The sequence below is a fragment of the Ammospiza caudacuta genome, chromosome 17, assembly GCF_027887145.1.
Source record: "Ammospiza caudacuta isolate bAmmCau1 chromosome 17, bAmmCau1.pri, whole genome shotgun sequence".
In the NCBI taxonomy this organism is placed as follows: Eukaryota; Metazoa; Chordata; class Aves; order Passeriformes; family Passerellidae; genus Ammospiza; species Ammospiza caudacuta.
This window is the reverse complement of record NC_080609.1, coordinates 14,208,612-14,228,048: the sequence shown is the minus strand read 5'-3', so window position 1 is coordinate 14,228,048 and position 19,437 is coordinate 14,208,612. Positions and strand designations below refer to the sequence as shown.

The window sequence follows — 19,437 nt, the reverse complement described above, 5'->3', positions numbered from 1 at the left end:
TTGATTAGGGGAAAGAACTAGGAAAAGAGGCTCCAAAGGGGAAAATCCTGGGACAGGGTGTGGAAAGGGAGTGCTGGCTGAGAAGCAGTGAAAGATGTTTGGGCTCCAGAGGGATTTGTGAGCCCCGTGCTGTGGAGGTTGGGGAGTAAAAGTGAGCAGCAGAGGCAGTGTGGGGCATCATTCAGTGAGTCAGGGAGGGGCTGGCTGGGCTGGGCTGGGCTGCACGTGGTGTCCTGGCAGGCTGTGAGGGAGATGTGGTGACCCTGGAGAGTCCTTTGGGAGGCAGAGCTGTGTGCCAGGTTTTAAAGCATCTTTGTTTTGTGTCTGGAGCCCGTGGAAGGAGCCTTGGGGAAAGGAGCTGGGAGAGATGTTGTCTTTTTCCTGGATTCCTTCTGACAGTAAAAGCTGAGGGAATTGGAGACTTGACAGCAAAAAGCCCATGGGCTGTCCAGGTTTGTGGAAATACACACTAGAGCTCTCCTTGGAAAGACTGCCTGTCAGCAGGATGGACTTGATGTTCCGAGATGTTTTCCCATGTGCCAAACCATATCCAGACAGGAGAGTGAGGACCCTGGGAAGGGCTGCTGGGGTGCAGTCCTGTGAGGCTGAGTGCTCTCTGCAAGCAGGGCTGGGATTTAGGAGTGGATTGTATCACCAAAGCATGGTGCAGAGAGGGGCAGCAGGGAATTGTGTGAAAAATGAACATGCAAGAAAGAAGCTAAGGAAAAAAACAGGGAAAAGCAAGCTTAAAATCAGGCAGCTGGAGTGAAGATCTTGGATAAAGGGAAGGGTGGCCCCAATACCTGGTGCTGGCAGAGCCAGGCGAGGCTCTGCTGCTCGCTCCTGTGAAGGTGCCTCCTAAACTCTCACAGATGCAGCTGCTGCCATGCCAGGCTGTGTTTGCAAGAGCTGTGCTGATTGTGGACAAGTGGTTTCTCCAGCCAAACATCCAGCCCCCCTTTTTGGATTCCTGCCCTCATCTGCCATATGTGTCCCTGCCTCTCAGACCCTTTCTTGTTGCATGTCTCGAGGGGGATGCAGATTGCTGCTAATGGGTGAATTGTGGAGTGGATGGAGCGCGCTGGTTTTGTGAGGGTCTGTATTGTTGGGTCTGCCTGTTGCAGAGAGACAAGGGATTCAGAGCATACTCAGTGCTCCCAGACTAATTTACAAGATCAGAAGGTGCTTCAGAAAGTGCAGAAATAAAATCCTTCTCCTCCCTGAGATGTGCGAAGCAGGACTATGTGGTTTGGTGCAGGATTTAGCTGCATCTTGGCTGTTGCCAGGATGGGAAATCTGTCCTTCAGCACAGTGGTCCATTTGGTCCTGGTGCTCCGAGGCTGGCTGTGCTATCCTGGGAGACCAGCCTGGTGTGGCAAGTAGTTCCTTGTTGTCTTGGAGACATGAACCTCAAAACACATGCACTTGGGTGCTACCAGGAGAATATTGCTTCAGTGAGAATATCTTGGTCACACAGAGAGCCTTGCCTGGTCTTTCAGGATTTGAACCTGGAGCATCCTTGGGGACACTGGTGTTTGGATGTAGTGGCTCTTCCACGCCCAGAGGAGAGGGGACAGCTTTCTCCAGGCCATTGCTCCTGTCTGATGGTGCTGGGTTGTCTCTTAGGGCACGGGCGCTCTGAAGATGACTGTGGGGACGAGAGGAGCCGCCACCGGGACAGCCACCTCCTGGCAGGGCGCTTGGAGAGGGACCAGGAGAAGCTGCTCAGGTGAGCCTTGGAAGGAGGTGACATCTTAGTGTCACAAGCTGAGCTCAGGGACAGCCAGTCCAGACAGGAGACAGGGTTGCATCCATCCTGGAGTAGGTACCAAAGTTGCTGGTGTGGAGAGGGATGCTGAGTGGGTACATGGGGCTGTAGGCAGATCCTAAGTCCTCAGCAGAGAAATCCTAATAGAAAGCTGCAAATCCATGCCTGCTTCAAAGGGTTGGAGAGATGGAGTGTTTTATTCTACATGTGACATCTCCATCACAGCTCTCCTAGACTGATTGACCCTCGTTTGCCAAGACAGGTTCTGCGGGCTGGTCCGTACTCCTGGGCTCCTCCATCACTTGGACCCTCCTCTCACTGTGTCTCTCTTGCCTCCTCCATCCCCAGAGAAAGCAAGGAGCTGGCAGATTTTGCCCGAATACACCCGTCCAGCTGTGCCACCAACGGTCTGAACTCCAACCTGATGGTGACGGGGGGCCCAGCCCTGGCGGGCTCCGGGCGCTGGTCTGCAGACCCCGCCTCGCACCTGGCAGCCCACCCCTGGCTGCCCAGGACAGGGAGCCCCTCCATGTGGCTGGCTGGCCATCCCTACGGTGAGTGCCTGGCAGGGAGCATGTCCAGAGGGTGCTCACACCGATGAAACCCAGGGAAAAGCATCAGGGAAAAGGGATGGAGGCGTTTTGGAGCAGTAGATGGCTTCAGTGTGGGTAGGAACTGTGTGACCGTGTTCACAGGGGTCCCAGGAAGAGGGAAGAGATGAGGATCTGATTCCATGTTTCAGAAGGCTTGATTTATTATTTTATGATATATATTACATTAAAACTAGAATAGAAGAAAGGATTTCATCAGAAGGCTAGCTAAGAATAGAAAAAGAAAGAATGAATAACAAAGTTTGGTGGCTCAGACTCTCTGTCCAAGCCAGCTCACTGTGATTGGCCATTAATTAGAAACAACCAACGTGGGCCAATCACAGATGCACCTGTTGCATTCCACAGCAGCAGATAACCATTGCTTACATTTTGTTCCTGAGGCCTCTCAGCTTCTCAGGAGGAAAAATCCTAAGGAAGGGATTTTTCATAAAAGATGTCTGTGACAGAGCTGTCTGCATCTCTTGAGTTGTGACCTCTGTGTTTTTTCTTCCAGGACTTGGTCACCCTTCCCTGCACCAGGGCATGACTCCAGGCTTCCCCCCTGCCATGGGGGGAGCTCTCCCCTCTGCCTACCAGTTTGCCAGAGACCCACAGTCAGGGCAGCTTGTTGTGATCCCCAGCGAGCACTTGCCACACTTTGGTAAGGATGTCAACTTGTGCCTGAGGACCGTTCTCTGACAGCTGTGGGGAAAACAGACTTTGGAGAGGGCCAGAGAGGAGCATACCTACCTGTGGGGACCTGCAGCCACAGCTGTGGGGTGGGTGTGAGTGGGCCTCTCCTTAGGTGGTGGAAACAGGTAATCTTTAGCAGTGGCTCTTCATCTTGCAGGGGATGAAGAGTTTGAGTCCTTGGTTAGGAGAATCCATTCATAGGCTCAGGCATGGAAATCAAACCAAGGGCTGGAGAGCAAAGCAAATCCAGTGGCCCTAGGGCACAGGGGTGGTGGGATTGGGGCTGCAGAGGGGAACACAGCACACTTTCCCCTCTGGTTTCTGGTTGTGTTTCTGCAAAGCCCAGGGTTTGGCATACTCTCTGGGACTGTAGAGACCATTGCCTTGAGTGATCCTGGTGATCCTTCATCCATCCTTGCCCTGCTGCCTCCCTGACTGCATCTCTGCTCATTCCACAGCAGAGCTGATGGACCGGGCACCCCCGCTGTGGCCTGCTATGTACCCCCCAACCAGGAGCTCCCTGCAGCACGCTCACCAGCTCCAGCTGCTCTCCCATCAGCAGCTGCTGAGGCAGCACGAGCTGTACATCCTGCAGCAGCAGGCTGCCCACGCCATGGAGCTGCAGAGGAGTGCCCAGCTCGTGGTATGTTTTCAAGAACTTCTTGCTTGGTCATGAAACCAGCCTGAAGTTGGAGAGTCTGGGGAGAAAATGCAGCTGTGCCTGTGTGGCAAGTGTGTCTCAAGGGTGTGGATGCATTGAGTGATTCTGCCCTGGTCTCTGGGATATGAAGCATTTGGTGTATCCTGCAGTTGGAGTCGGTTTTGGGGGGGTTTGGTGTAGAGCAGTGCTGTCAGAAGAGTTCCCCAGCAGCAGCACTTTGAGCTAGATTCCTTCCCATGAGATGGCTCTGTGTAATTGAGTGATTTCATCTCTGGTCACCTCCAAACAAACCTCCTGAGCAGCTCAGGGAAGCAGCTGCAGGACTTGCAGCAGTCACACTGGCTCCTGGAGAGGGATCCCATTCATGAAAAGGTTTTGGAAGTCATGAGCTCTCATTTGGGTGTTTTACACCCATTCATTTTTATAGTGGTCCTCTGGTTTTCAGGCTTCGTTTTACATGTGGGCTGGAAGTTGGAAATAGAAATGTTTTGCTTTGGATGCAAATGAAAGCTGTGACATCCTTCTCATGATTCCTGGAGCTGGGAATTTGTGACTAAGCTATTGTAGATCAGTGTCACCCTCTGTCAGATTGGTCTTCAAATGGTCTTGCATTTGGAGAATGTGCAAGTTTTATTCCACTGCATATTTGATAAGACCTTGTTTTGGTCTTGCCTGGTGGTTGGTCAGTGCCACTTTGCAGATGTTGTGCTGAGTTTTGCTGTGTTCTTGTCACAGGAGAGGTTGAAGGCAAACGAGCAGCGTGTGGATATGGAAGAGAAGGTGACCAAACGGAGCCTGGACAGTGCCAAATCAGGCCTTTCCTCCTCTGCCCCGGGACTGGTGCACCGAAAACCACCTGTGCTGTCCCCCAGCACCTCCACGTCCTACAGCAAGGCTGTGAGTCCACCTCCCCTCTCTCCCAGGGCCTCACCCGTGTCTGTGCTCAAAGCTGAGGTGATCCAAAAGATGGAGGAGCCACCTTCGCAGCCAGCCTACTCCTACCCCGCCACCCCCAGCTCCCATCCCTCCAGCCCACCCCCTGCCTCTCCACCCCCTGCCCCTGCCATCCCTCCAAAGGAAGAGGCGCCCGAGACTGTGGAGAAGAAAGAGCTGGAGCTGGAAAAAGAGGCTGCTGGTCCATATCAGGCCTTGTTCCCAGGTAAGAGAGCCCTGCTTTGGCAGAGTCCCGTTGTGTTTGTGCCTGCCTCCCGTTTTCTCCTCGGCTCTTTCCTGCTTCTGTCCCTTCCCCTAGGGAAAGCCACATAGCTCCTCTAAAAGGCAGGGGAGAGGGAAGGAGCAGGGCTGGTGTGATGGGCCGAGATTGATGCCTGGGTGCCTGGGGCTGTTGGCTCTCTTCTTCCTGTGGGCTGAGCCTGGGTTGGTTCTGCCAGGGCTGGAGTCCCAGTGGGAGAGGATGCAGGAGGCAGATCTCTCTCCGGTTGCATGAAAGTGCTGGAAGGGTGCAGAAGGGACCTCTGGGGTGCTGTCTGTGGCAGCCTGGTCAGGAGAGAGGTGCCCAAAGCTTCTATTGCTTGAGAACAGGAAGAGACCAGAGATGATGAAAGCAAAGGGAACCAGCTCTATGCCTTCGTGGAAGAGAAGGTGCTTTGGAGACCCAGCCATTACACAGTCTGTCCTTTGTGATATCTTGCAGAGATCCCCCCTGGATACCCATTCCAGTCCCTGCCTCCCTCCTTTGGAAGACACTATCCCTACCTCCTCCAGCCCCCCGCAGCATCTGACGCGGATGGGCTGGCTCCTGACGTCCCGCTGCCTGCTGAGGGCTCTGAGCACATGGACCTCTCCTCAGAGGTCAAACCCATCCACCTGTCTCCGTCCAAAATCCTAGAGCCCATCCCAGCAGCACCAGAAGAGGAATCCTTGGAAGAGAGGGTGAAATCAGAGGTGCAGATGGAGGAAAGCCAGGAAAGCATCTGTGAGCAGGACATGGGGACTCTGAACATCAGCACCTCTGCAGCTGTCCCCGTGCAGAACGTGGACAATTGCAATCTCCTGTTGCACCAGGGCGAGGCCCTGGGAGCTATGGAGCAGGACCAGGAAGACCTCCAGAGCTGCCCACCTCCCTACCAGGTTGTGGCCTGTCCTGCAGAGGCAGAGGCTGAGGCAGAGAGCGGGAGTGGAGCAGAAACCTGCTCCATGCACATGGACTATGACGGTTTGCTCGTGCATGCGGAGAGCGAGCCCCCGGAGATGGACCTGACGCCCCAGCGGGAGGAGGCCTCTGTGGCCATGGATCTGCAGAGTGCTGATGTGCCCCGGGCCAGGGAGTTTCCCAGCCTGCCTCCTGAGGAGGGGGAGCAGGGACCAGAGATCCCTTCCTACACAGAAGAGGCAATCGCTTGCCAAATCCCAGATCTGGACATCAAGCCGGGTGACCCGCTGGCTGGGATGAATGCTTTGGTGGCTGCTACAGAAATGCCTCAGGCTTGTTCCTTGCTGACTACCACCCCTGTCACTCCACCCCAGATGAAGGTGGAGGTGTTAACTGACCAGAGCCTGGAGCACTCCTTCCTGCAAGGGATCACTTTGCTGAGTGAAATTGCAGAGATGGAGCTGGAGAAACGGAAGCAAGAAATGCAGAGTAAGTTGTGAGTGGGGAGTGATCAACTCTGGACCATGCTGGGTCTCCCAACTTATGGTCCCTGTGCTCTGCATGTGGGCAGAGAAGCAGTCACAGGTGGGATCTCTCTCAGCAAGACAGCAAGGAGTGCATTGCTCTTAGTTGCAGGAGTGGTTGGTACTTCAGATGGGGTTGGAGCAGAGTTTTTGTTGCAGCAGGCTGAGCTACGTGTGGCTTTTGTACTGCTCTCCCTTCCAAAGGCCCTTGCCATGTCTAGACAGTTTGTGGTATGTGTAGAGGAAACGGAGCCCCAGTTGCTGAGAGCTGCCAGGGTAACACCCTTCTGGCAGGCACTGAGTCCACAGTCTGTTGGGGTTTGGCACCAGAGGCCCCAGTAGCTCCAGATGACGCTTTCCAAGAGCTTGGCAGGTCCTGAAAAGAATCTCACCTTCCAGTAACTTCCTGAGGTGAGAAGTGATGGGAACTGCCAGTTACACCATCGCTGAGTACAACAGGAGATCTCAAGTGGGGGCCAAGGGTGGCTGGGGGGCCCCTTGAGCAGCCATAGTCAAGAGAGGGCCATCAGCCTCTCCTTGTGCCTGCTGGAGAAGCAGTCTTGGAATGTAGAGATTCTGTAGCTTTTTTTCCTGCCTTTCTCAGCAGGTCCAGAGAGTTTCCCTGTCCGGCCAACGCTGGAGAGTTTGCTGGCTGCCAGCACCCACATGCTCATGGAAGTGCTTTCCACCCCCTTTATGGAAAGTCTGAAAACCATCCGGCTGCCTCGAGAGCTGAATCCCAACAAAAAGTACAGCTGGATGCAGAAGAAAGATGAGCCAGTAAGTAGCTCTTAGTGTGGCTGAGCCTGGAAAGCCCCAGTGCACCCACTGACACAGCTCACTGTCCCAGCCCCAGTCTGGGGGCTCGTGCTGGCTCTGCTGCCCCTCTGCATTCAGCACAACGAGCTGGCTGTTCCCTCATGTCACATCCTGGCTGCAGTTTAGGTTCTTCCCTTATTTGTTAGTCAAGGTTCAGCCCTGGAAATGGTGTTTTAATGTGAAACCAGAGGAACCTGTGTGTTACCGTTTTGGCCAGAGGATAAATAAAAATAGTGGCAGCAGGGTTTTTCCTTGTTTATTTTTAATTTGCTGACCCTTTCCTGTGGAAGAGGCTGATAAGTTGTTTTGTACAGAGCAAGTAAGTATTCCAAGATAGGATATATTGTGATCTGTCATTTTAAACAAGGTAAAAGAGCATCTTATCCTGCAGCTTCTCTTCCAGGGTTGCAGTCCCTCTGAGCTGATGCCATCCTGTGCATAAGCCACAGAACATCTTTGCTTTGCTGGTTTTCTTTCGTACCACTCTGAGGCTGTGCTGGTGTCTCTGCTCCTCTCTCAGCACCAAGGGCTCTCTGCCAGGCTGCACACCTTGGCCATTGCCAGGGCACCCCGTGTGCACCCCCTGGGCCTGTCCTGACGCTCTGTTGCCTCCCCACCCCAGATGTACTCCATCAAATCAGCCATTGAGAACATGGATGCCATGGAGCTGGACTACAGGATGAGGCTGGCCGAGCTGCAGCGGCGCTACAAGGAGAAGCAGCGGGAGCTGGTGAAGCTGCAGCGCCGCAGGGACTCCGAGTAAGTCACAGGCTGCTCACCCAGGTCTTGTTTTTTTCCAGCTAGGCGCTGCCTCTCGGCCCAGGAGAGAAAACTGCCCTCCATCCCTCCCTGCCTCCTCTCCTGTCCTCTCCTCCTGGTACATGCCAGCAGAGCTTTGCACAGCACACTCCTAGGCTATGTGACACGACAACCTGGTAACTGGTGACTGCAGCTGGGAGACTGTGTTAGAGACAACCTTGGCTTCAGCAGCTCAGTTTAGCAGTTTGGTGGCAGGCGAAGGTTCTGGGTTGGCTCCCGTTCTTGCTCGCTTTCTTTTAATTATTTTCCCTTTTTCTTCTTTTTTGGATTCATTTTCTTTATTTTTTCCCTGTTCGTTTTGCTTTTTGGTTGCAAAATTTGCTTTTGCTTTTTTTTTCCTTTGCCCTTTTTTTTTGTTTTTGGTTTTTTTTTTTGTTGCCTTGGTTAACAGTGAAGCGTATGGTTTTTTTAAAGGGAAAAGCATGACGAGAAAAGTAGAAGCTTGGCGAGAAGAGGCCCTGGAAGGCCCAGGAAGAGGAAACTTGGATCAAGCGCTCTGTCACCCATTAAGGAGAGAGGGAAGAGTGACAGCAAGAGTGGAAAGTAAGGCTGGAATTTGGGGAAGATGGGAACATGGCAGGGTCACTGTGCCAGGGTCTGACTTGGGGACAGCATCTCGGAGGGCTCGCTGTGTTGGCAGGCTGGATAATGTGAGTGTGTCCTTACAGTGGGAATGCAGTGCCCTCCCCGCAGGCAGAGCTCCTGGCTGCTGTTGGGTGCAGGCAGGACAGGTGGAGTTGAGCAGCTGTGAGATGCTGAGATGGCTGGCAGGGAGTTTAGGTGAGGTTTTGGAGTTGGGCAGTGTGTCCTTGTGTGCTTTCAGGAGAGCAGATGGTGCAGTCAGGTGCTGTAGAGGCAGTTGTGGGGATGTTGATGTCAAAACTGGGAAGGACAGGGCTATTCCAGGTTATCTGCTTTGTAGGACCTTTCTGCTGTGTTTCTTCTGTCTTCCTCTCTGTTCCCTGAATCAGTGGGAGTTGGTTTTGCCTGACATCTCTGTTTCAAGGATCAAGATTATCCTCTACTGTGCTTTTCTCTCTTTTGCAAGTCCAGCTGCTCTTGTTTGGATCTCACCACTCTTGGCCACCTACCCTACCATGGATGGCCTCTCCAATGGGAAGGCATTTCCAAGCTGCCTCCCAGTGTGCTCCATATTTCTGCAAATGTCCTTTTCAAGACTGCAAATCAGAGTCAGGTGCCCAGCTCCCACTGACCAACGCTTCTGAAAATCTGTCCTCTTGGTGGCTCTGTGTTTTGCTCTTTGTGTTTGGGTGGCTGGCCAGGCTGGAGGTATCCTGAGGCAGCTGGTGCATGTGTGGGTGTGTGACAGTGTTGTGTGTGCATGTCCCTGGATCACAGGAATGCTGCTGTGGGAGGTGGAGGTGCACCCTCAGCCAGTGTCCAGGGCCTGAGGTGTTGGTTTAGCTGTCTGTGCAGGTCAGCAGAGAGGACAGAGGGACGGAAGCTGCCCCGTGTCAGTGGCTTTGTGGTCTGACCAGCAGGCTTAGGGTGAAGGAGGCAGCATATGAGAGCTTGAAATGGAAGCTTGGTAGGAATCCTGAGGTGTTGAGTGATCATCCATCAGATAGTGACTGGAGATGGCTGGGGAGCCGGGAAAGATGTGCTTATAGTCTCACCTACTTTATTTTTTATTTTATTTTCTTATTTATTTACCCTCTCCTTTCCCCCCAAATCCCAAAGCAAGTCCAATGGTGTAGATCACAAATGCCTTTCACAAAGGGCCCGACCTGGAGTCTGGAGTGAGCCAGTCCTTGCAGTGCCTTTGTCCCTCCTTGTCATCCCATGTGGCATTTCCTTGCCACCTCCTGCTCATACCAAAGAAACCAAAGTGTCTGGGCAGTGAGGCACCTCCCTGGGCCTCAGGAGTCTCTCTCTGCACCTACAGAATCCATGGAAGTAGAAGTGGGAAAAGACCTTAAGGGCCACCTCAGCTGTCAGTCCTTCCTGTGGCTGCTCTGTACCAAATCAGGCATTTTTGGTGGCTGTTATCAAAACACAAAGCACTTCCTTGTAGAGACCACCTTGCAGGTCTCTGATTTCAGGCACCCTCACCTGTCCTGGTGGCCGGGAGCGTGCACAAAGGGCTCCTTGGCTCTCCTGTTTGGTGGAAAACCTTGTCTGAACTACTGTCACTTCACAGTAGACTTGGCTCCTGCTGAGGATCCCCACTGTCTTGGGAGGCATTTAACCTCACTTTGGAGCTTGGTGGGGATCACAGGGAGGAAAGCCTCCCCCACCTTGACCCATGCTGTGCTTGGCTTGCAGACTGAGCAAGTCCTTGTTGCTCTCTGAAGACTCTGAGACTGGTGAGGGCATGAAGAAGAGGCACAAAGGGGCCCTCCCAGAGGAGGACGAGGATGTGGAGAGCAGCAGTGGCAAGATGAAAGGAAAGAACCCAAGCTGGGAAGAGCACGATGCAGCTCCCAGCTTCTCAAATGAGGTCAGTGCCCTCGTGGGGAGCATGGAGCCACGGGCCAAAAGCCCATCTCTTTCCTGCTTTGCTGGTGTTGGCTTGGACTCCTGATCTTTCAGCGTCTGCTTTTAGTTCACATGGGTTTAGGTGCTCCTCAAGAGAGGATTGTGTGCAGTGGAGGGGCTAATGTTGGCTAATGAGGTAGAACAGCAGAGTCCAGTGCCTTGGAGCCAGCCAGAGCATTCAGTGCTGCACTGGCTCTGAGTCCAGAGCAGGGCTTGTTTTACCCCTTTGCCTATTGAGAGAGCACAGGGGAATGGATCCCCTAAAGCAAGGGAGGAATGGAAGCAGAGCCTTGCTATTTCAAATGCAGGGTTTTCTGCTCCTGTTGAGGCAATGAGATATTTACTGGAGCTTTAAGCTGGTGATGAAATCCAAAATGCATGCAGGGAAAGTACTGAGTTAGAGCTGCTGTTATCTAGCTGTAGCACATGTAAAATATATTTGCTTTTTTCAAGAAGCGAGAAAGTACTGAAAAGGATGTAACAGCTCTGGCTGTAGTGCAGTGGTGCTGATGCTCATGCTGAGAGGTATTTGGGTTCTTTTGGCATCCCAGCCTCTGGAGCTGGTTGATTATGTGGAAATCCGTATTTATTTGGCTGGCTCTTGGGTAAAGAAGATTTTTAATCCTTGTGATTTAGGGAAAAGCTTGTAAAACCAGCCCAAACATACCCTAAAAACCAGGTGGTGTACAGAAAAAGAGCTCCAAAGTAAGTTGTTGTATGAACATATTTCTTTTGGAAGAACATTCAAGTTTTCTAAGTTAATCTTGCAATTTTGTAATGCTCAGTAAGACTGTACTTTTAGCTGACATCTTCCTCCTCTTCCTCCCTGGAATCATGATGGGTTATGGCAGCTGGGGGGCTAAAACTATCACCTTGAGGCTTTATTAACCACATGCATGAGACAATTTGGAGGGCTAGTAAAATCCCTCAGGTCTGCCATGACATCTGCTCTGTGTTCACCTTGTCTCTTCCTTTCACCTCGGCAGTTAAAGCTCAAAAAGAAGAAGGTGCCATCAGATCAGGAGCAGCTGGCCAGCAAGCTTGACAAGGCCCTGTCTCTCACCAAACAAGACAAGCTCAAATCCCCCTTCAAGTTTGCTGAGAGCTCTGGGGGAAAGCTCAAAACCACTGGTGGCGGCAGCAGGTACCTCACAGCCCACGAGGCTCTGCCAAGCAAGGAGGAGAAGAGCCTGGCCAAGAACCTGGGCCTGTCACTGAAAACAGCCAAGGAAGGTAAAAACAAAGTGACTGCCAAAATGAAGAAGATGGAGGTGGGGTTGAAAGTCAAAAATCAGCTCAAGGTTTCCCATTCACCAGCAATATCTGAAGTTAGCAGCTACTCCTATAGTAAGTAACCTCTTTTTTATCTCTTCTGTCTGTAGGAGGGCTTGTGGTTGGAGTTTCTGGCCTATTGAAAGGGGTCTTGCAGATGAATCTGGTTTTGCTCATGAATGAAAAGTAACCTCCTCCTCCTCCTCCCAGCACTGCTGCTGCATCTTTGGGTTGTGTGCCCACCTTGCTGTCCAAGGGGAAACCATATCTCTTCCTTGACCTGTGTTATATTCATCATCAGTGGGGAAAACACTTGAAGAAGTTGACCCATATTCTTTCTTTTGGTGGGAGTAGACACTGTCCTACCTGGCAGATGAGCAGGTGGAGCCTCTTCTCTAGGAGGTAGTTGACTGTTGAAGTCCTTGTTGAGTGCAGTGGGCTTGGCTTTAGGATGATGCCATGGAATGTGTTGGGAAGGAAAAGCCTGGCTGTGACACTGATGTTCCTGAGTGTCCTCCTGCCCTTCAGTGTCATGTCTTGCTTCCTGGCTGGCTCTGCTGGGCATTCCCATGGCTCTCATCAGTGCTTGTCCCCACCCCACATCAATGTGGTTGGTGATTGTTACTTCTAAACCCAAAGTGTGCCCAGGGTGAAGGTTCCAACTGACCCCTGTTACAGAAGGAAAAATCTGAATTTCCAGTGTTGGGAAAACAGTAGAATAAAACATAGGAGAGTCTTTAACAGTTCAGGCAGACACTGGGGCAGAGTTTATGGTCTGAGACCGTTGTGTAATGGTCTCAGCTCACTTGCACACGCATCTTTCCCCTTGCTTGCAGCTATTTAAAGCCATGTTAAAACCTTTATGGGGTGTTTGTGTGCATAACAAATACATCTCTTGGTGCAACACTAGTTTAGAAATTTCGCTAATGGGGAAGATGAGCTAGGGACTCTCCAATGGAACAAATGTTTGGCATGAAATTAGCCATTTATGTGGCAAAATAGGAGTCATTGTGTCCACTGGACTTGAACACAGCCTTTGGCTTATTGTGCTGTACACAGTACCCAGCAGTTCTGTTCTTGAGTGTGCTTTGCTCCCAAGGACAGACACGTGTCTCCTGAACTGTGGGCTCTGGAGCTAATGGGAAGAGAATGAATGGGCTGTTGGTGGAGCTAAAGCCTTGGCTCATGGCAGAGGGAGCTTTTACAGTGCCTTCCCACTTGGCACTGTGGTTTCATGAACAAAAACTGCCTCCCAGACCTAAGAGAGCTTCTAGCTAACCACTGTCCAGTGAGTCTCCTGGTGTGGGAGTGTTCCCCTTTGTCACTCAGGTCTCAGCTCAGGATTATTGCAACTGAGGAAACAGCTCAGCTTTGGTTTTTCAGCCGTGTGCAGGTTCAAAGGAAGGGCCTCAGCCTGTCATTTGGTCACTCAGGCATGGAGAATTTGGGGAGGCAGGTTGAGCATATGGCAGCACCTCCTATGATTGCTGGGCTGCTCATGTGGAGAAGGAGAAGCAGGACTGGCGCCAAGTCCTTCTGCTTCCTGACCTCAGGATTGTCTGCCTGGAGTCCTGAAAACTTTGGGCATAGATCCAAAGGGCAGACTGAGTATCTTACTCCCACAAATTTTAAGAAAAGTCAGGTGTCCAAAATAATTTGGGCTTCGAGCTTCCTAAACTTGCCATTCTTCACGTCTTCCTCTCCACAACCCAGTGCAGTGGAGCTGGGGAGTGATGGCACAATGTCTGCAATGTTGTGGAGCTGAGGGCATGTCCACAAACGGGGAGGTGACAATGTACACCCACTTCTGTTGCACCCAGGGGTACCATGTTCTTTTTGTCCCTCTCATCAGCTGCCAGAGGGGATATCTAGATAACTTCTCACCACCCACAAGTCTTAGCAGCTTTGCAAAGCCATCCTTCACAGATCAAGGAGCAGCTTGGTCCCTGCTCCTTTGCGTCGTACGCCGTGGAGCATCTGGGGCAGCGTGTTTGGAGTCAGACATTTGGAATTAGACATCCTGCCTCCTTGGCAGCTGGGCTTGCTCCAACCACACGTGTTGAAAACCCTCTGTGAGAGCTGGTTCGTGTAGAAAAGGAGATTCAGGTCAAGAGTGTTGAATATCACCATAGCCAAGACAAATTTGGGTTGATGGCCCAGTTGTTGACAGTGCTGTTGCCTTCAGTGGACATTTTCATAGTGGAAATGTTTGCTTCATTTTTCTGCTGCCAAGCTAAAAACACTCCTCGGATCTTAAGGGAGGACAAGGAGGTGGAGAATGTCTGTTTGTAATGGAAAGAAGGAAATGTGAATTTCTGTGTTTGTTGAGTTCAAGGCTTACGATGGAGCACCTGGGCAGGGGTGGACAGTGGCGGCACCAAAACCCCCCCAAAATCCCCAAACCCCATTTGGTGATGTAACGCTCTTCCCACCCACTTTGACCACAGATACGGACTCGGAGGAGGAGGAGGAGGGATCCCTGAGGGACGAGTGGCCGGCGCAGCCCCCGTCCGCCGCCAAGCCGCGGCCGCCCGGCCTGTACAGCTCGACGGCCAGGAAGGGCGGCCGGGCGGCCGGCGGCCCCAGGGCGGCCCCGCGCAGCGCGGTGGCCCCAGGGCGGCCGCTGAGGCCCAAGGCCGTGGCGGGGCGGAAGCAGCCATTCTGCCTGCTGCTGAGGGAGGCCGAGGTGGGATCTTCCTTCAGCGACTCCTCGGAGGACTCGTTCGATCAAGGTTATTAATTTCTAGCAAACGCACCCCCAAGTGCAGCCCGTGTGGGAGCGGGGTGGGGCCGAGGGGCCTGGCGGGCTGGGGTCAGCCATTTTGATGGTCGGAGCCAGGGCGGCCATCTTTGTCCTTGGCAGCGTAGCCTGCTTTATCACCCCAATGGTTATTTTTTATCCTTTTTGTATCTGTATCATTGTGATATTTTTACTGGCTGGCTCTTTTAGAGCTTTTATATCGACTGGGTTTTAGTGTCCGCCTCTCCCTGCTTTCCTGTTCCCTTCCTCCCTCCTTCAGTTTTAACCTCACTTCCTTCCTTGCTGCCACCACCACCATTATATTATTATTATTATTACTATTATTATTATTATTATTATTATTATTTTAATTATTATTATTTTATTTTGGCATGAGCCTTGTCGAAGTTTGAAAGGAGCTTTTTAATTACTTTCCTCCTTTTATCCCTCCTTTATTATTTTCCCCTCCTTGTTCTTCTTCCCTCCCCTGTTTCTTACCACTCTTTTTTTCCTTCGTCTTTTATTACCCCCTCTTTTCTTTTTCCTCCCCTCCTTTTTTTTTCTTTTTTTTTTTTTTTTATTACCGGGGTACTGTTGTGTGGCCGTGTGACTTGATGTTTGTACTGCGATTTGGTTTACCAAGCTTTATTAAACATACCAAGTTCATTTTTAACTAAACCTGTGTACCTTGTCTCTCTTGCTGTGTCTCTTATCAGGCGATTAGGTTGCTGCTTCACTCCATCCTGCTCTGCATCCCCCTCCTGCTCCCACTCCCCATCAGTAGAACTGGAATTAACCTAGTCTGGGGTACTCTCTATTATTCAAATATCCCTGCTGCCTTTGTCCAGATAAAGCCTAGGCTTCCCCCTTTCCCCCCCAACCACTTTAAGTTAATTTTTTTTTTGTTCACCCAATTTAGTTTTATATTTCTTGTTTGTTTGCTGTTAGACTCTCTCCAGGCACGTAAACCATGGAGGCACTGACTCCTTGTTGCTGCTGCAGGAGGGTGCAAGGTGTATTTAACAGCCAGAATTTTTTCTTTTTAATTTTTTAAATGTAAATGTCAAGTTTTTGTGTCTCTTTTTGGGTGGTAGGTTTTTTTTTTCAGATGCTCAGACGTAACCCACGGTGCTCAAGGATGTGGCAATTACTGCATTGAATTTGACTCTCCAGTTTCCCTCCCTCACCCTCAACCCAATTTTTTTCTTGCAGCTTTTTTTTTTTTTTGTCAGCCTGTCATTAGTACTTCAGTGGGAAAAGAGATTACTTGAGACTTTTCCTCCAGAGACACATGGGGTTTCTGTTTTAGAGCGCACTCATTAAATAATAATCATGGGGAAAGGTCATTTTAATGAGCCCTCAGCTCCCGAAAGAAACCAGCTTGGCTGGGCTGAATGCAAAGCAAGAGCATCCCCAGTTGTTATCTAAGTTACATGGCAGAGCTGGATGTAGCCCAGCAAAAGCCTTTTAGTGTTTTACACTGCTCAGGGCTGTTAATTGAAAAACAGGGCTGGAGAGTTTGGCTTTTGTTTTGTTGGGTTTTTTTTATTTTCTGAGTTTTTTGATGTTAATTTCCTCTGTGCACCTGTTTGGTTTTTTTTTTCCCTCCAAACCCAACCTCCAAAGACGATAATTAAAGCTAAAAAGAAAAAAAAAAATATCAAACATGGCAGAAAGATACAGAATGTTGATTTGTTTTGATGTGGCTCTGGGCTGGACCCACCAATGCATTTCAAAGAAAACCCAAAAGAGAAATACATATGTCAAAAAAAAGAAAGAAAATAAAAATTGTTCTTCAGAGAACCCAAAAAGTTGTGGGGAGAGTGAATTTTATGTAAGGCTGAGATTGCCACATTTCCATGAAGAGTCTGCGTTAACTTCCATTCTTCCCTTCCTTGTTCCTTCCCACATCTTTTCTTTGTTTGTTTTGCTGCTGTTGGAAATTTTGAGGATATCAATACCTTTTAGGTGCCAAGTTCTTGAGGGGGGTTTTGGGTTTGCTTTTTGGTTTTGCTCCAGGTAAGCAGAGAGGTAACTTGTCCCTTTGTCTAATTTGCAAGTAACCTATCTGCTTTATTAGAAGAAATAAACTAAAAATCCCAGTTTTATGGGATAAAATCTGGGGAGGGAAGGGGGTATGGGAGGAGGTTGGGGAATCTGGAACAAATGGGGAAATGCATTGTAAATCCCATTGGGGTGTCATTTAATGGTGGGGAAACCAAAGATGCAAAACCCCCTGGCGTGGGAGGTGGGTATGGAGAGGGAGGTGGGAAGGGATTATTGCTTACAATTTGGGGTTTTTTTCCTGCAAATGAATTTTTTTTTTCCTTTAATTTTTTTGTTGTTGTTGTTGTTGTCAGAATCATTTCTTGAAGGGATATTTGGGTAATAGGGTTTCTGATGGCTTTCCCTGAATACTAAACCGATTAATAACCTCAGCTTTTCTAGAAGTGCTCGCTTTCTCCTTGCAGCTGCTTGACCAACCCTTTCACCCCTGCCCCTATCCATGATGCTTTGAATGTCTGTGTCGGTCTCTTGCATTTGCTCTCACGCTGCACTAAAGAAGCAAAGTGGTTGGCTGGTTGTAGGGCAGACACTTCTCAGCGAGGGGTCACTAGCCATGAACCTGAACCTTGACCATTGTTATGTAGGTAGGCAAAATAACTTTTCTTTATGTCATCTGTCAGCCTCAGACGTTTCGCTGTTGCCTTCATGAATAATGACACGTAGCTCTTTGCATTCTCTTGGTTATTTGAATTTTGAAAATGATTGCTGTCCGCTTTCAACTTTCCTCTGTCCGTGAAGAGTCTCACGTGGAAGGTTTGCACGTGTGTGTTTGTGTCTGAGGACTCCAGAAATGCTTTGCTGCTTGCAGAACTACTTTTGGAGAACCCCTTAGCCCAGCCAGAGCAAGGATTTGTAGATGAGTCTGAGATGCAAACCTTAAAGGTTTCTGGACCATGGTGCAGAAATGTCCCCATGTCAGGGATGTTGTCTGGCCCTGGCCCTGCAGTATCTGTGTCAGAGGTGGGATTAGCTGCAGGGAGACCTGTTTGCTGTCATCTGGTTAGACACAGATGAGGGGGGACGCTTCTTACAGACCAAACATCGCGTTGCCATTCTGATAAGAGGCAAAGCTTGTGGGTTTTAATCCAGTGACCTTGGAGAGGAAACTGCTAAAGTGGGCTAAAGCCCATCAGGATAGGTAATTCCTTGAGCTTTCTGAAACAAAAGGCCCATAAGTCCTCCTCCTCCATACTCTGTTTTCCTTAAAAAATTAGTACCTTATTCTCTGTTCTCTTTCTCCTGACTTGGAGGATGATTTTACCCCAATTTAAAAAAAAAAAAAAAAAAAAGCAGTGATGGATAACCACTTCCTTACACATTTCCTTGTGATAGTTGTAATATTTTAAAAGTTTTCATAAGCACTTCTGGAGTCAACAGCACAGCACATGTGGAGGGGAAGAATCTTCCAATGATGAGAATTGGCTTATCTGGAAAAAAAAAAAAGGTACAGTCTTAAATTGGGCACTCAAAAATAAGTAATCTCCAGAATTTGGACAGATTGCAGAAATCAGATGTTAATGACCCAGTAGCTGTCTAAAGTCTGCCTGTACTTAGCCTGCTTTGTATGCTGTAGACCTGCTTGGTGTTATGAGAAAATCATGCTGTTTATTTTTACAATGTGAAATGACTGTTTTAAGTGTGTGTTTTTACTCCCTCCCTTCCCCAGCCTTTCCTCTTCACACCCCCCTCAACCCGTCTTGTTACATACATCAGTCTCTAAAAACCAAATTGCTTAACCAATTTCTGTTCATCATTAACAAATCTTCATTTACTGCTCTCCTACAGTAAAATACCATGGCAGCTTAGCTGTTAAAAGCAATGAGAAAACTTAGTATTCTTAACTGGGTTTGGGTTTTAATTCAGTGCAGGTAAAAATTAAAATAATCTTTGGCTCCTGTTTATGTGGCATCAGTAGCATTTAAATATGAATGCATTGTTTGTTTTGGCTGTGGAGTTGTGTATGTACACGTGTGGTTGTGTGTGTGGGTATATACACACATATACATGCTCTTAAAAATGTCAATTAGAAAAGATATTTTTAACTTTGAGCATTTTTTTCCTTTACCCTCTCTCAGCATTAACAGAATTACCATTGAAGGAAAAAATGATTTTTTAAAAAAATCCTTTTCCCCCTTGCTAGCTAAAAATCACCTTTTCAGGACAGAAAAAATATTGAGGTTTCAATTGTGTGAAGGCATGTGTGCATAGTTAATTTTAAACCCACACATAGTTTGGGTACAGTAGGAATGAAACTTCTGCTTCCCATTAAATACAGGCACCAGTGTCTCCAAGGAGCCATGCAGATGGACAGAGAGCACCATGCCACCATGGCCAGAAGTTTGGGGACTGACTTTAGAAGCATGTGGGCTTGGAGCAGAGCCCCAAATGTCTTCTTTTTGCTTCATTTGTTACTTTTTGTCCCTTGGAAAAGTCAGAAAGAAGAGAAGCAGGGATTGTGTTGTGCATGTGGAGTGGGGTTAGCAAGATCTATCCTCGCCATGAGAGGTGGAGGAGGATAGATCTGTGCTGTGAATGTGTTAAAATGGGGTTATTTTCAGGCTGGAAATTGTATCTCCTGCAGATAAAAATATAAGTGTTGTGGTAAAAATGCTGACAAGGGACTGTCTTCAGTTGTCTTCCTGTAGCGTGACGCTGTGTGTGAGCAGGAGGCTGCAATAACCACCAGGCACCTCATTGTGCTCTGTATTTTCTGTAGCCTGAGGAGCAGCCACTGCCATCCTGCCTTTTAAATCTGTTCTACCTGAGTGCCTCTGAAATACTGGAGCTGCAGGGCACCCTTTTGCCCTTGCACATGCAGTGTGTAAGTGCTGAAGGAATGTGATGCTGGGGAGCCAGTGGGGCTGAGCCAGTG

At 49.6% G+C, this 19,437-nt stretch overlaps 1 protein-coding gene across 3 annotated transcripts in view; it reads left to right on the top strand.

Annotated features, from left to right (window-relative positions):
* Nucleotides 1–19,437, top strand: part of TNRC18 (trinucleotide repeat containing 18) — a 54,547-nt gene that overhangs the window by 20,226 nt on the left and 14,884 nt on the right. For 2 of the 3 annotated variants that reach the window (XM_058815664.1, XM_058815663.1), the window contains exons 4-15: nucleotides 1,627–1,729; nucleotides 2,117–2,322; nucleotides 2,873–3,019; nucleotides 3,510–3,694; nucleotides 4,448–4,871; nucleotides 5,367–6,314; nucleotides 6,954–7,129; nucleotides 7,791–7,927; nucleotides 8,402–8,530; nucleotides 10,274–10,448; nucleotides 11,473–11,833; nucleotides 14,206–14,490. In XM_058815664.1, the coding sequence (XP_058671647.1) occupies nucleotides 1,627–1,729; nucleotides 2,117–2,322; nucleotides 2,873–3,019; nucleotides 3,510–3,694; nucleotides 4,448–4,871; nucleotides 5,367–6,314; nucleotides 6,954–7,129; nucleotides 7,791–7,927; nucleotides 8,402–8,530; nucleotides 10,274–10,448; nucleotides 11,473–11,833; nucleotides 14,206–14,490 (3,276 nt within the window). The remainder of the gene's footprint in view (nucleotides 1–1,626; nucleotides 1,730–2,116; nucleotides 2,323–2,872; nucleotides 3,020–3,509; nucleotides 3,695–4,447; nucleotides 4,872–5,366; nucleotides 6,315–6,953; nucleotides 7,130–7,790; nucleotides 7,928–8,401; nucleotides 8,531–10,273; nucleotides 10,449–11,472; nucleotides 11,834–14,205; nucleotides 14,491–19,437) is intronic. The other variant, XM_058815665.1, reaches the window with a different exon arrangement.